The sequence below is a fragment of the Schistocerca cancellata genome, chromosome 1, assembly GCF_023864275.1.
Source record: "Schistocerca cancellata isolate TAMUIC-IGC-003103 chromosome 1, iqSchCanc2.1, whole genome shotgun sequence".
Classification (NCBI taxonomy): domain Eukaryota; kingdom Metazoa; phylum Arthropoda; class Insecta; order Orthoptera; family Acrididae; genus Schistocerca; species Schistocerca cancellata.
In genome coordinates this window covers 1,171,886,930-1,171,902,842 of record NC_064626.1, presented here as the reverse complement: position 1 = coordinate 1,171,902,842, position 15,913 = coordinate 1,171,886,930, and the positions used below count along the sequence as shown (strand labels likewise).

Sequence of the window (15,913 nt, the reverse complement as noted above, 5' to 3'; positions counted from 1 at the left end):
ATCCCACTCAACCCTCCTCACTGCAAATTTCATTACCTCCACAAAGAGTGTTCTCACTTAAAAATCCTCCATCAACTAACACATCCGTAGAGGCCCATCCCATGTAGTCCCATAAGTGCGAGGACAAACCCCTGCAAAGACTCCTGAAGTGTAGCAGTGTTCCAATCCGTCCAGTTGATACCCCAAGCTACACCACCTACTTCCTCCACCCCACATTTTCAGCTGATTGTTACCCTAAGCCTCCACAGCCTGCAAAACAGCCCCACACTCTGTAAGAAATTACTCTAGCTGACAGGTCTGTATTCCACATTAGTGTAACGTCCACCCACTATCGGAACCAATCTCGCTTTGCCTTCTAACGTTTATAAACCTTGACACAATCTGCTCTATCCTACTTTACTAACTCCACGTGGGGCAACAGCAGGGCATTATTGCCTGCTGCATCACCTCTATAAACATGCACTACCTTCCCTCAATGTCCAACAATCAATTTCATTTCACAGTGTAATTTCTGTATCTACACCTGCGTCTATATACTACAAGCCACCTTACGGTGTGTGTCAGAGAATACTTCGTGTACCACTCTCACTTCCACATTTTCCTGTTCCAGTCGCGAATGGTTCGCGGAAATAACTGCCGCTGGTAGACTTCAGTGTTTGCTCGACGCTCTCTAATTTGACCCTCGTGGTCTTTTTGTGAGACATTAAGTAGTAGAAAATAATACAACAGATGGCAAAGAAGGAAAAAAGGTCTAGTAGACATCACCTCTAAAATGCTATGAGCAACTGATGATCTTCGCTACTGTGAAACACATCTCTTCTGCAGAACAAGTGCTCGTAGTTCTTAAGGTATGCATTTTAGAGTTCATGTTTAACAGACTTTTTTTCTTCTTGCTATATCAGGAATCCATTCCTAAAGGTTTTCCGTCGAGTTTTTATACACTCTGTATATTAGCTGACTCTTCTAGAAATATAGGCCTTGTGAACTTCAACAGCAAACCAAGAGCACCAGTTTGCTTTTGTTCTACAATATTACCTTTATTGTGTTAACTGATTGTGACAAATTTTACATCGGTCAGGCAGGCAGAGACATAGCAACCAGGCTGGCTGAACATGAACGCAGCTGGAGGTTGCAGAATTCTGACTCCGCATTTGCTGAGCACGTACTGAGTGAGGGTCACAACTACCAGCCAGTGTCCCATGTACTTCACTTAGCAAACAAAGGCCATAAACTCAACCTGCTGGAAGCCCTGTGCATCTAAATTTGCGGGCTGGGTAGTGGACAGGTAATGAACTAGAATTAGTGAGGAGGAAGCCGATTTGTACAACCAGCTGGCAGTCTGAACCAGTACCGTAGAGCGCCGGCTGAATAAAGAAACCAAGGGCTTGTGGTCAGTGATGAGTAAGAACTTTGCTCCTCACAAGTTAACGTGAAATGTTTTCACACTGAAAATGATATCCAGCACCTCCTTTCCCAAGAGCGAATGTTTCACCACAGAAAGAGTATTTGAAACATAAGCAGTGGGCTGCCCAGTGCCATTGGAACAGGACTGCACCAGTACCATACTGAAATATATTGCCGGCCTGTGTTTATGGTTTACTCAGCTTAAAGGAAGCCAAATACTGCTTATACTGCTTAACAAACTGTAAGGCCCAGTGACTGTGAGCAGACCAGATGAACATGATGCCCTTTTGCTGAAGCCAGTTAAGAGGGCGGCAAATGTGCACAGCCGGGGAATGAACTCATCATAATAAGAAATCTTGCCCAAAAAGAAAGTCATTCAGATTTCTGGGGCCAGCAAGTTGACACCACCTTTCCTGTGCTCCTCCGTAGGGACGAGACCCACTTTGCTGAGGGTATGTCCCAAACATGCACCTTTCTGGAGAAAAAACTGCCTTGGAGGGCTACCTGTAGATGTCGTAAATGCTCCTGTCGTGTAGCGCCAATTACTCACATGTCGCTGAGGTAGTTTGCGCAACAGGAGATCTCATGAATCAACTGCTCCACGTATGTTGATAAATTTCTGACATAGACGAATATCCAGAAAGAAAGTGACTAAAGCAATAAAGCCCAAAGATGGTACTGAGCACCAGGAAATTCCGAGAAGCTGCGTGCAGTGGCATCTGCAAGTAATATGTATCGCGCAAGTCGATGCCTGAAGAATACTGGCCACAAATAACTTCGCCAGCAACTTCTTTGGCCACAGAACTGCTTTAAATCACCACAAAACCGCATGATGCCGCCTGATTTCTGAATTAACACCAAAGGGGTGCCCCACTGCCATCGAAATAGGAAAAAAAACGACACCAGTGCTGCAAATCGGCCTCGATCGCATGGCGAAGGGGATAGAGCTAGGGGCAAGAAAATTCAGATAACATTGATGACGTCAAAATACTGTGACCTCTGACAACCATCCTGTGGTCTGTTCTGCGGCGAACCGAACATATGGCCTCCACATGCGGGCAGTCCTGTTGAATGTGCACCAAGTCAGAATAGGGGCAGGACCGCCGGAGTGCCAACTGAGCAGAAACAGGTGTGGAAGCAGAGAGACACAGAGAACCTGAAAAACATCTGGGGCAGGGATTAGGGCACTTCGATTCATGTGTACCATCAGAGCCCGATGCGGGTGAAGACTAGCAGTGCCGTGACGTCAATACACTGAATTTTTTTTACCTAATGGTTACTGTAAAATCATTGGAGAAGGACTGCAGGGAGTACCCCTCGATTCTGTCATCGCTGATCGGCCGAAAGGTGGGAAACACTTATCGGCCTCCCATTCCCAACAAACGAATGAACTCGCTCAACGCTTTCGATGAAAACTGGTCACTGTCCATCGGCCACCATATCCTTCGTGGACTCTACTGTTTGTTCGTGAGACCCAGAAAATCCTAACTGCTGATTAATGAACAAAATGGGATCGTACAGAATATTAGACCAGCTGTGTGAATGTATGAAGGACACAACATTTCATTCTCAGAGGGGAGAAATGTTAAGATGTAAAAGTAGCTACTCTGTAGGAATCAGCATGGGTTTGGAAAAAGACGATCTTGTGAAACCCAGCTCGCGCTATTCGTCCACTAGACACGGGTTCCCAGGTAGATGCCGTGTTTCTTGACTTCCACAAGGCGTTTGATACAGTTCCCCACAGTCGTTTAATGAACAAAGTAACAGCATATGGACTATCAAACCAATTGTGTGATTGGATTGAAGAGTTCCTAGATAACAGAACGCAGCATGTCATTCTCAATGGAGAGAAGTCTTCCGAAGTCAGAGTGATTTCAGGTGTGGCGCAGGTGAGTGTCGTAGGACCGTTTCTATTCACAATATATATAAATGACCTTGCGGATAACATCGGAAGTTCACTGCTGTTTTTTGCGGATGATGCTGTAGTATATCGAGAGGTTGATACAATGGACAATTGTACTGAAATGCAGGAGAATCTGTAACGAATCGAAGCATGGTGCAGGGAATGGCAATTGAATCTCAATGTAGGCAAGTGTAATGTGCTGCGAATACATAGAAAGAAAGATCCTTTATCATTTAGCTACAATATAGCAGGTCACCAACTGGAAGCAGTTAATTCCATAAATTATCTGGGAATAGGCATTAGGAGTGATATAAAATGGAAAGTCCGTATAAAATTAATCGTCGGTAAAGCAGATGCCAGACTGAGATTATTGGAAGAATCCTAAGGAAATGCAGTCCGAACACAAAGGAAGCAGGTTACAGTACACGTGTTCGCCCACTGCTTGAGTTCTGCTCACCGGTATGGAATCCCTACCCGATAGGGTTGATAGAAGAGATAGAAAAGATCCAACGGAGAGCAGCGCGCTTCGTTACAGGATCATTTAGTAACCACGAAAGCGTTACGGAGATGATAGATAAACTCCAGTGGAAGACTCTGCAAGACAGACGCTCAGTATCTCGGTACGGGCTTTTGTTGAAGTTTCGAGAACATACCTTCACCGAGGAGTCAAGCAGTATATTGGTCCCTCCTACGTATATCTCGCGAAGAGAACTCGAGGATAAAATCAGAGAGATTAGAGCCCACACAGAAGCATACCGATAATCTTTCTTTCCACGAACAATACGAGACTGGAATAAAAGGGAAAACCGATAGAGGTACTCAAGGTACCCTCCGCCACACACAGGATTAGATGGATAGATCACATAACTAATGAGGAGGTATTGAACAGAATTGGGGAGAAGAGAAACTTGTGGCACAACTTGACTAGAAGAAGGGATCGGTTGGTAGGACATGTTCTGAGGCATCAAGGGATCACCAGTTTAGTATTGGAGGGCAGCATGGAGGGTAAACATCGTAGAGGGAGACCAAGAGATGAATGCACTAAGCAGATTCAGAAGGCTGTATGTAGGTACTGGGAAGTGAAGAAACTTGCACAGGATAGAGTAGCATGGAAAGCTGCATCAAACCAGTCTCAGGACTGAAGACCACAACAACAACAAATGTGTAGAGATCGAATTAAGGTGAAATAACGACACAAAACTCATCGCAGGTAGGCAGGTGCTACATATATTACACTCCTGGAAATTGAAATAAGAACACCGTGATTTCATTGTCCCAGGAAGGGGAAACTTTATTGACACATTCCTGGGGTCAGATACATCACATGATCACACTGACAGAACCACAGGCACATAGACACAGGCAACAGAGCATGCACAATGTCGGCACTAGTACAGTGTATATCCACCTTTCGCAGCAATGCAGGCTGCTATTCTCCCATGGAGACGATCGTAGAGATGCTGGATGTAGTCCTGTGGAACGGCTTGCCATGCCATTTCCACCTGGCGCCTCAGTTGGACCAGCGTTCGTGCTGGACGTGCAGACTGCGTGAGACGACGCTTCATCCAGTCAAACATGCTCAATGGGGGACAGATCCGGAGATCTTGCTGGCCAGGGTAGTTGACTTACACCTTCTAGAGCACGTTGGGTGGCACGGGATACATGCGGACGTGCATTGTCCTGTTGGAACAGAAAGTTCGCTTGCCGGTCTAGGAACGGTAGAACGATGGGTTCGATGACGGTTTGGATGTACTGTGCACTATTCAGTGTCCCCTCGACGATCACCAGTGGTGTACGGCCAGTGTAGGAGATCGCTCCCCACACCATGATGCCGGGTGTGGGCCCTGTGTGCCTCGGTCGTATGCAGTCCAGATTGTGGCGCTCACCTGCACGGCGCCAAACACGCATACGACCATCATTGGCACCAAGGCAGAAGCGACTCTCATCGCTGAAGACGACACGTCTCCATTCGTCCCTCCATTCACGCCTGTCGCGACACCACTGGAGGCGGGCTGCACGATGTTGGGGCGTGAGCGGAAGACCGCCTAACGGTGTGCGGGACCGTAGCCCAGCTTCATGGAGACGGTTGCGAATGGTCCTCGCCGATACCCCAGGAGCAACAGTGTCCCTAATTTGCTGGGAAGTGGCGGTGCGGTCCCCTACGGCACTGCGTAGGATCCTACGGTCTTGGCGTGCATCCGTGCGTCGCTGCGGTCCGGTCCCAGGTCGACGGGCACGTGCACCTTCCGCCGACCACTGGCGACAACATCGATGTACTGTGGAGACCTCACGCCCCACGTGTTGAGCAATTCGGCGGTACGTCCACCCGGCCTCCCGCATGCCCACTATACGCCCTCGCTCAAAGTCCGTCAACTGCACATACGGTTCACGTCCACGCTGTCGCGGCATGCTACCAGTGTTAAAGACTGCGATGGAGCTCCGTATGCCACGGCAAACTGGCTGACACTGACGGCGGCGGTGCACAAATGCTGCGCAGCTAGCGCCATTCGACGGCCAACACCGCGGTTCCTGGTGTGTCCGCTGTGCCGTGCGTGTGATCATTGCTTGTACAGCCCTCTCGCAGTGTCCGGAGCAAGTATGGTGGGTCTGACACACCGGTGTCAATGTGTTCTTTTTTCCATTTCCAGGAGTGTAAATGAATCCTCAGAAAGTGAAGTATGTCCACCAAGGTGGTAGCTTTACAATGCCTTATTGCGAGTCAGTCTGTATCAGATAAGTTTGACAGAGGATACAGAGAAGATGCCAAGAAGACGGTCACAGATTCCTTTAGTGAGCACGAAAGCGTCACGCAGATGCTCAGCTAACTCCAGTAGCATACACTACAAGAGACTGTTAGGTGCAGTTCTCACTGAAGCAATATCATATGCGATGCAATGCAGGTTGCACAGCACGATGCTCATCAGCGCGACATCAGTGTTCCCACTGGGGTGATATTATATGCGATACAATACACAATGCAGCTAAAATACGACAAGCAACAAGACAGCAAAAATCACAATTTTGTTTCAGCCTCAGTTGTAATCATGAGGTCTTCTGAAGAGGATGTTATTGTAGCTTATCATTTAAAGGTCAAAAAACTGAAAAAAGGAAGGAGATGCTAGGTGCACCCGTACAACGCTATAAATATAGCTGTGGTTGAATCTCCTGTGCAGGAGAGCTTCTTTAAAGTTTGGAAGGTGGGAGACGAGGTACTGGCAAAGTAAAGCTGTGAGGACGGGGCGTGAGTCGCGCTTGGGCAGTTCAGATGCTAGAGCCCTTGCCCGCAAAAGGCAAAGGTCCCGAGTTCGAGTCTGGGTCCGGCACACAGTTTTAATCTGCCAGGAAGTTTCATATCAGCGCACACTCCACTGCAGAGTGAAAATCTCATTCTGATAGCTGTGGTGTCACGTGAGGCCTGTCAACACAAACACAAATTCGCAAATTCTACAGAATCAGCCCAGACAGTTTCTACCTTTTTGGAGCCCATAGTATCAGATAAACATAAACTTTCGACTTGCTGTTTTTCTTGCTGATAAGCTACTCATTACAGCAGCGTAAGTGAAGTATCTTAATTACAGTAGCGGTAGAAGCTGAAGAAATGAATTAAGGTCTGTGTCACAGCCGGGACTTGAATCTGGTTCTCCTTGCTCACTCGGAAGGTGTGCTAGGCATTACACCACTGCGGGGACTAGCCTAGTCGAGTGCTCTCCCTAATGCAAACTTTTTTCATGTCTTCAGCTTATTTTCCCCTTCTTAGGCAGTTAGGATTGCGTTAGGCAAGCCACTGGACTAGGGTAGTCCATGCAACTGTGTTACCCATACTGACACAGTCATGTAATGGCAAGCACACCTCCCTAGCAAGCAGCGAGACCCAGATGCAAGCTCTGGCCATTGCACAAATTTTAATTCATTTCTTCAGCTTCTATAATTATCGCAGATAAAGATGAGACTCAGATGTCTCAAGGAAAATTTAATTATATCAGATCTATATCTGAATTACGTTAAAAACGCCACCATGCATTTTTTTGTAAGACCACCTAGTACGCTACTTACTTCACTGTGATACATACGCAAACAATGATTACAGATTAATGAAGCTTGGATAGTATTTCTACAGCTTTTCAATTTCGCAAACTAGTACTTGAGGAGTATCTGAAAGGAAATGAGCCAGCAGCGGGTGATAAACTCTGCTTATGGGTTGGCAACAGGTTTGAAGAAGTTGAAGAAGCCCACGATGACAAAGAAAATCCCGACGTGCCCTTCTCGGCTTCGTCCAGCTGCACATTCAGAAGTAACATAAATTTAGCTTTCGAATATCTATTATGCCTATTAGAAAGTCTCCTGAAATCAGGGAGCATATACTGAAAAAAATAGAGTAAATTTCATCAGCTGATGACTCCCGGTGTCTTTTCATTTCCAGCTTCGGCTTATATCTGCAGCATACAACAAGAGAATCACGAGGCATCTCCCCACTCCGCATACCAGGAACCTCATTTAATAGCGTGTGGCTGGCAACGTCGTCGCGGACGACCTCCAATATACCTCACAAATTTTCTCGAGAATGAAAAGAGGTATGGATCTTCTGCCACCGTTACGAACGAATTCCATATGTTAGCTATATTTCGTATGTATGACCTAAAACGCACCAAACTTTAAACAGGTAGCCGACGACATTCTTTACTGCTAACTTTCAAAATATGCCCGGTCGTTTACTCATATGCGAAATATCGTAATAATTAAGGGCAATGGCAAAGTGAAAAACAGTCCATTATGACGATGTAGTATGGGACTACAAGTCGTGAAAAAAAAACAGGTTTTTTTTACTGAATTGTTTCCTTAGAAGCGAATGAGAAAGACTCCATAGAACAGAACACACGCAGATACACTCCTGGAAATGGAAAAAAGAACACATTGACACCGGTGTGTCAGACCCACCATACTTGCTCCGGACACTGCGAGAGGGCTGTACAAGCAATGATCACACGCACGGCACAGCGGACACACCAGGAACCGCGGTGTTGGCCGTCGAATGGCGCTAGCTGCGCAGCATTTGTGCACCGCCGCCGTCAGTGTCAGCCAGTTTGCCGTGGCATACGGAGCTCCATCGCAGTCTTTAACACTGGTAGCATGCCGCGACAGCGTGGACGTGAACCGTATGTGCAGTTGACGGACTTTGAGCGAGGGCGTATAGTGGGCATGCGGGAGGCCGGGTGGACGTACCGCCGAATTGCTCAACACGTGGGGCGTGAGGTCTCCACAGTACATCGATGTTGTCGCCAGTGGTCGGCGGAAGGTGCACGTGCCCGTCGACCTGGGACCGGACCGCAGCGACGCACGGATGCACGCCAAGACCGTAGGATCCTACGCAGTGCCGTAGGGGACCGCACCGCCACTTCCCAGCAAATTAGGGACACTGTTGCTCCTGGGGTATCGGCGAGGACCATTCGCAACCGTCTCCATGAAGCTGGGCTACGGTCCCGCACACCGTTAGGCCGTCTTCCGCTCACGCCCCAACATCGTGCAGCCCGCCTCCAGTGGTGTCGCGACAGGCGTGAATGGAGGGACGAATGGAGACGTGTCGTCTTCAGCGATGAGAGTCGCTTCTGCCTTGGTGCCAATGATGGTCGTATGCGTGTTTGGCGCCGTGCAGGTGAACGCCACAATCAGGACTGCATACGACCGAGGCACACAGGGCCCACACCCGGCATCATGGTGTGGGGAGCGATCTCCTACACTGGCCGTACACCACTGGTGATCGTCGAGGGGACACTGAATAGTGCACAGTACATCCAAACCGTCATCGAACCCATCGTTCTACCATTCCTAGACCGGCAAGCGAACTTTCTGTTCCAACAGGACAATGCACGTCCGCATGTATCCCGTGCCACCCAACGTGCTCTAGAAGGTGTAAGTCAACTACCCTGGCCAGCAAGATCTCCGGATCTGTCCCCCATTGAGCATGTTTGGGACTGGATGAAGCGTCGTCTCACGCGGTCTGCACGTCCAGCACGAACGCTGGTCCAACTGAGGCGCCAGGTGGAAATGGCATGGCAAGCCGTTCCACAGGACTACATCCAGCATCTCTACGATCGTCTCCATGGGAGAATAGCAGCCTGCATTGCTGCGAAAGGTGGATATACACTGTACTAGTGCCGACATTGTGCATGCTCTGTTGCCTGTGTCTATGTGCCTGTGGTTCTGTCAGTGTGATCATGTGATGTATCTGACCCCAGGAATGTGTCAATAAACTTTCCCCTTCCTGGGACAATGAATTCACGGTGTTCTTATTTCAATTTCCAGGAGTGTATAAAAACCGTGGGTTTAAGTTTTCACGAAAAAAGTGAAAGCTTTAATGAGGAACTAAAGAGAAGCAATAGTCAATATTAATGAAACTCTTCAAGAGCCGTGTAACTAAAATGTTTTATTTTATTTTGACGACAACCAGTTTCAGGATTCCACTATGCCATCTTCAGGACCCATATGCATCTCACAAAATAAATAATAATGCCATACAGTGCCATATATCCCAGGGTTTCGTGAATTCAAACCGTTTCACAAGTGCTCCACTCGAAGACTTGATTGCTTGAATTCACGAAACCGATGGATATTTAGCACTGTATGGCTTTATAGTTTACACTACTGGCCATTAAAATTGCTACACCACGAAAATAACGTGCTACAGACCCGAAATTTAACCGACAGGAAGAAGATGCTGTGATATGCAAATGATTAGCTTCTCAGAGCATTGCATTCACACAAGGTTGGCGCCAGTGGCGACAGCTACAACGTGCTGACATGAAGAAAGTTTCCAACCGATTTCTCATACACAAACAGCAGTTGACCGGCGTTGCCTGGTGAAACTTTGTTGTGATGCCTCGTGTAAGGAGGAGAAATGCGTACCATCACGTTTCTGACTTTGATAAAGGTCGAATTGTAGCCTATCGTGGTTGCAGTTTATCGTATCGCGACATTGCTGCTCGCGTTGGTCGAGATCCAATGACTGTTAGCACAATATGCAATCGGTGGGTTCAGGAGGGTAATACGGAACGCCGTGCTGGATCCCAACGGCCTCGTATCACTAGCAGTCGAGATGACAGACATCCGCATGGCTGTAACGGATCGTGCAGCCACGTCTCGATCCCTGAGTCAACAGCTGGGAACATTTGCAAGACAACAAGCATCTGCACGAACAGTTCGACGACGTTTGCAACAGCATGGACTATCAGCACGGAGACCGTGCCTGCTTACCCTTGACGCTGCATCACAGACAGGAGCGCCTGCGATGGTGTACTCAACGAAGAACCTGGGTGCACGAATGGCAAAACGTCATTTTTTCGGATGCATCCAGGTTCTGCTTACATCATCGTGATAGTAGCATTTGTGTTTGGCGACATCGAGGTGAACGCACATTGGAAGCGTGTATTCGTCATCGCCACACTGGCGTATCAGCTGGCGTGACGGTATGGGTTGCCATTGGTTACACGTCTCGGTCACCTCTTGTTCGCATTGACGGAGACTTTGAACAGTAGTCGTTACATTTCAGATGTGTTACGACCCGTGGTTCTACCCTTCATTCGATCTTTGCGAAACCCTACATATCAGAGGGATAATGCACGACCGCATGTTGCAGGTCCTGTACGGGCTTTTCTGGATACAGATAATGTTCGACTGCTCCCCTGGCCAGCACATTTTCCAGATCTCTCACCAATTGAAAACGTCTGGCCAATGGTGGCCGAGCAACTGGCTCGTCACAATACGCCAGTCACTACTCTTGATGAACTGTGGTATCGTGTGGAAGTTTCATGGGCAGCTGTACCTGTAGACGCCATCCAAGCTCTGTTTGACTCAATGCCCAGGCGTATCAAGGCCTTTATTACGCCCAGAGGTGGTTGTTCTGGGTACTGAATTCTCAGGATCTATGCACCCAAACTTTATGAAAATGTAATCACATGTCACTTGTAGTATAATATATTTGTCCAATGAATACCCGTTTATCATCGTCACTTCTTGGTGTAGCAATTTTAATGGCCAGTAGTGTATTTTGAGAGATGCTTATGGGGCATGAAGGTGGCATAGTGGAATGCCGAAGGTGGTTGTCGTGAAAATAAAATAAAATAACATCTTAGTTACACGACTGTTGGAGAATATCATCAATATTGACAATTACTTAACCAACTGATGTCCCCGGTCCATGACGGATCAACAGGGATTAAAGAGAAGGATGTAGCTTTGCTTCGTTGATGTAAAAAAAATTTTTTTCAAGGCACTTCTAATGACTCGAAATTTGTACCGTATGACGTAGTTGCGTGGAGCAACCAGCATTACCTGTTGCGCCGGCGATACGATGTAGACAAGAGTCGTTGTCCGTGTCGCTGTCGCCCCAGTGTGAATCAGTTAAGTCACTTCAACTATTTTTCAACGTACACCACAAATGCAGGGCTCTTGTGTGTCTTGTCGTTATATCACGCACCACATTGTTTTCGCATAATGCCAGCGGGGACTGCGTCTTAAAATTTCTAAAGCGTAAATTCATGAAAGAGTCAACCAAACTGTATTGGTTCCTCCTACAAATGTCTGCCGAAAAGACCAAGAATGTAAAATTAGAGAGACTGGAGCTCACACAGAAGATTACCAGTAAACATTTTTCTCGCAGACTATAGCCTATTGGAGAAGGAAAGGAGGGGGGAACGGGAGGAAGAGTGACAGTGGTACAAAAAGTACCCTCCACCACACGCCACAACACTCCAAGGTGGTTTGCGGAGTACAGATGCCAATGTAGAAGCTGGCCACTGTCAGCCCGCACCCTGCAGGGGGATTGTAAATCTCTGTTAAATAAAATGCAACAGGTGGACTTCCCTGTAGTACCTTTGTTCACAATTACTTACATTTCTAGGCAAAGTCTCGTTATTTAATTGTTGCAGCACGGACGCTCACCAAAAACGTCATCTGGGTAAGTAGACGAAGGCTGGAATTAGATGAGAGACGGTGGCCACGTTTTCCAGGCTGCGACTCTGGCTTCGGCGAGGCCCTGGCGCGCCGGCTGGACTCGCTGGGTGTGCCCGTGGTGGCGGGCTGCCTCTTCCCGGAGGGCCCTGGAGCCCAGCGGCTGGTCCAGGAGTGCTCCTCCAGGCTGCGCGTCGTGCCACTGGACGTCACCTCGGAGCAGCAGGTGCGCGACGCCGTCTCCAGCATCCGCGACAGCCTGGACGGACGAGGTACGCCTCTGCTGCCGCCTTCAACACCAGGTTCTCTACGTGGAGCACGCGGAGCGCAGTCAAGCTTGTTCGACAAACTGTAGAATGTGAAAATGGATTAATACACTCCTGGAAATGGAAAAAAGAACACATTGACACCGGTGTGTCAGACCCACCATACTTGCTCCGGACACTGCGAGAGGGCTGTACAAGCAATGACCACACGCACGGCACAGCGGACACACCAGGAACCGCGGTGTTGGCCGTCGAATGGCGCTAGCTGCACAGCATTTGTGCACCGCCGCCGTCAGTATCAGCCAGTTTGCCGTGGCATACGGAGCTCTATCGCAGTCTTTAACACTGGTAGCATGCCGCGACAGCGTGGACGTGAACCGTATGTGCAGTTGACGGACTTTGAGCGAGGGCGTATAGTGGGCATGCGGGAGGCCGGGTGGACGTACTGCCGAATTGCTCAACACGTGGGGCGTGAGGTCTCCACAGTACATCGATGTTGTCGCCAGTGGTCGGCGGAAGGTGCACTTGCCCGTCGACCTGGGACCGGACCGCAGCGACGCACGGATGCACGCCAAGACCGTAGGATCCTACGCAGTGCCGTAGGGGACCGCACCGCCACTTCCCAGCAAATTAGGGACACTGTTGCTCCTGGGGTATCGGCGAGGACCATTCGCAACCGTCTCCATGAAGCTGGGCTACGGTCCCGCACACTGTTAGGCCGTCTTCCGCTCACGCCCCAACATCGTGCAGCCCGCCTCCAGTGGTGTCGCGACAGGCGTGAATGGAGGGACGAATGGAGACGTGTCGTCTTCAGTGATGAGAGTCGCTTCTGCCTTGGTGCCAATGATGGTCGTATGCGTGTTTGGCGCCGTGCAGGTGAGCGCCACAATCAGGACTGCATATGACCGAGGCACACAGGGCCAAAACTCGGCATCATGGTGTGGGGAGCGATCTCCTACACTGGCCGTACACCACTGGTGATCGTCGAGGGGACACTGAATAGTGCACGGTACATCCAAACCGTCATCGAACCCATCGTTCTACCATTCCTAGACCGGCAAGGGAACTTGCTGTTCCAACAGGACAATGCACGTCCGCATGTATCCCGTGCCACCCAACGTGCTCTAGAAGGTGTAAGTCAACTACCCTGGCCAGCAAGATCACCGGATCTGTCCCCCATTGAGCATGTTTGGGACTGGATGAAGCGTCGTCTCACGCGGTCTGCACGTCCAGCACGAACGCTGGTCCAACTGAGGCGCCATGTGGAAATGGCATGGCAAGCCGTTCCACAGGACTACATCCAGCATCTCTACGATCGTCTCCATGGGAGAATAGCAGCCTGCATTGCTGCGAATGGTGGATATACACTGTACTAGTGCCGACATTGTGCATGCTCTGTTGCCTGTGTCTATGTGCCTGTGGTTTTGTCAGTGTGATCATGTGATGTATCTGACCCCAGGAATGTGTCAATAAAGTTTCCCCTTCCTGGGACAATGAATTCACGGTGTTCTTATTTCAATTTCCAGGAGTGTAGTTCCTTTCTCGAACTTGTACACTGATGGGCCGAATATTACCATGATCGCCGGCCGGTGTGGCCGGGCGGTTCTAGGTGCTTCAGTCTGGAATCGCGCGACCGCTATAGTCGCAGGTTCGAATCCTGCCTCGTGCATGGATGCGTGTGATGTCCTTAGGTTAGTTAGGTTTAAGTAGTTCTAAGTTCTGTGGGACTGATGACCTCAGGTGTTAATTCCCATAGTGCTCAGAGCCATTTGAACTATGACCACTCCCCAGCGCCGACTGGTGGCGTTGCAGACACAAATATGGTTCAAATGGCTCTGACCGCTATGGGATTCGAACATCTCAGGTCATCAGTCCCTTAGAATCGAATCTAAGCGGCACTTTTTTCCGCTTTTTGTAATCCAAAAAACCGCCTGCGGCTTAGAATCGAGTGCAGAGTAAACGGAAGTTCGGAAGAATGTTGGTAGGTGCGGCCACAAATAACTTCTGCCGTCGAATATATGTAGCGCTACACAGGCATGTTTGTGCAGACTCAAAGATAAATACTGGCACCAAAACCTCTGCGCCAGTAAATAAATTAAAAGAAATGGTAGAAGAATGTAAACATTATGCCATGTATTCTTTCGTGTTTGCTGCTATCTCATTTAAATCCTGTCTGCATAATAAACTACGAAACTAGAGTGAGACAACAGCAAGCGCGGAAGAATATACGTATCATGTCACGTTTATATTCGTGTTATTCTTTTGATAAATAGTGATACAGTCAGAAATGAAGCACGGCTACTGACTAGATTTTTAAATCTAAGACGACTCTAATGTAATAAAGAAGAGTCTGCAAGGATTTTCAAACGGAGAAAAATTTTCGCTAAACTCTCGTTCAGAACATCTATCATATGCAGTCTATTATTTGGTTCTTGTTCATCATTATCAAAGACAGCAGCAGTGTAAGTAACAACAAATAACAGTCACTTGTCATTGTTTCGCTTATGAGACAATTCCTCTCTTCTTTTTATTATAAGTGGCGGTAGCGCGCACAAAAGCAAGCCATGCCTCGAGCGGCGACAGCTCGAAAACACTCATTATCAGAATGTGACAAACAATGCATAACACAGTACAATAAGGCATTTTCAGTTTAGTATAACAAAGAGAACGCCACTGATCAGATTACGGCAAAATAAGCAATTGATTCAAACCAGACAAAACATGTGAAAAACGAAGGGTACCCGTATAAATATGGACTGAGCGCCTGACACATGCCAATGGCTACTTGGTAAAGCTTAAATGTTAAGCTTACGACTCGAACCAAACTACTGTAGCTGTATCTTCATCTATTCGACCTAAATTGTGTCTCATGTTACTATGGACCAACTTTGTTCCGATTTGGAGGTGCAGTCTAAAACTTTTCTCTACCCTTGAATTTCGAGTCTGAAATTTCAGGTGCGCCTTAGATTCGGGAAATTTTTTTTCCCCTTGCTTTCGAGTCTCATTTTTCAGGTGCGGCTTAGATTCGAGTAAATACGGTACTTAAACCTGACTAAGCTAAGGACATCACACACATCCATGCCAGAGGCGACCGTAGCTGTCGCACGGTTCCAGACGGAAGCGCCTTGAACCGCTCGGCCACAACGGCCAGCGTTGCAAGCTTGTGACGCAGTGAGGACACTATACAGGCCAGCTAAAAAAGGCCATCCCGAAATAAACTGGTGTCCAAAACTAAACCAACATCCGGAAATTTGCAAGGTTGATTTTATTTTGCCACAAAACAGAATAAACACGTGATAATAAAGTAGAAACAATGTAAAGGATACAGAACGTAAACAACTGCAACACTCATAACTGTAGACAAAAATGTTCTTAGTTGTTTCTAACTTCACGGATT

General features: G+C 48.0%; 1 protein-coding gene across 2 annotated transcripts in view; it reads left to right on the top strand.

Annotated features, from left to right (window-relative positions):
* LOC126163413 (short-chain dehydrogenase/reductase family 9C member 7-like) overlaps positions 1-15,913 on the top strand; it is a 159,321-nt gene that overhangs the window by 47,071 nt on the left and 96,337 nt on the right. For both annotated transcript variants that reach the window (XM_049920175.1, XM_049920174.1), the window contains exon 3: positions 12,310-12,522. In XM_049920175.1, the coding sequence (XP_049776132.1) occupies positions 12,310-12,522 (213 nt within the window). The remainder of the gene's footprint in view (positions 1-12,309; positions 12,523-15,913) is intronic.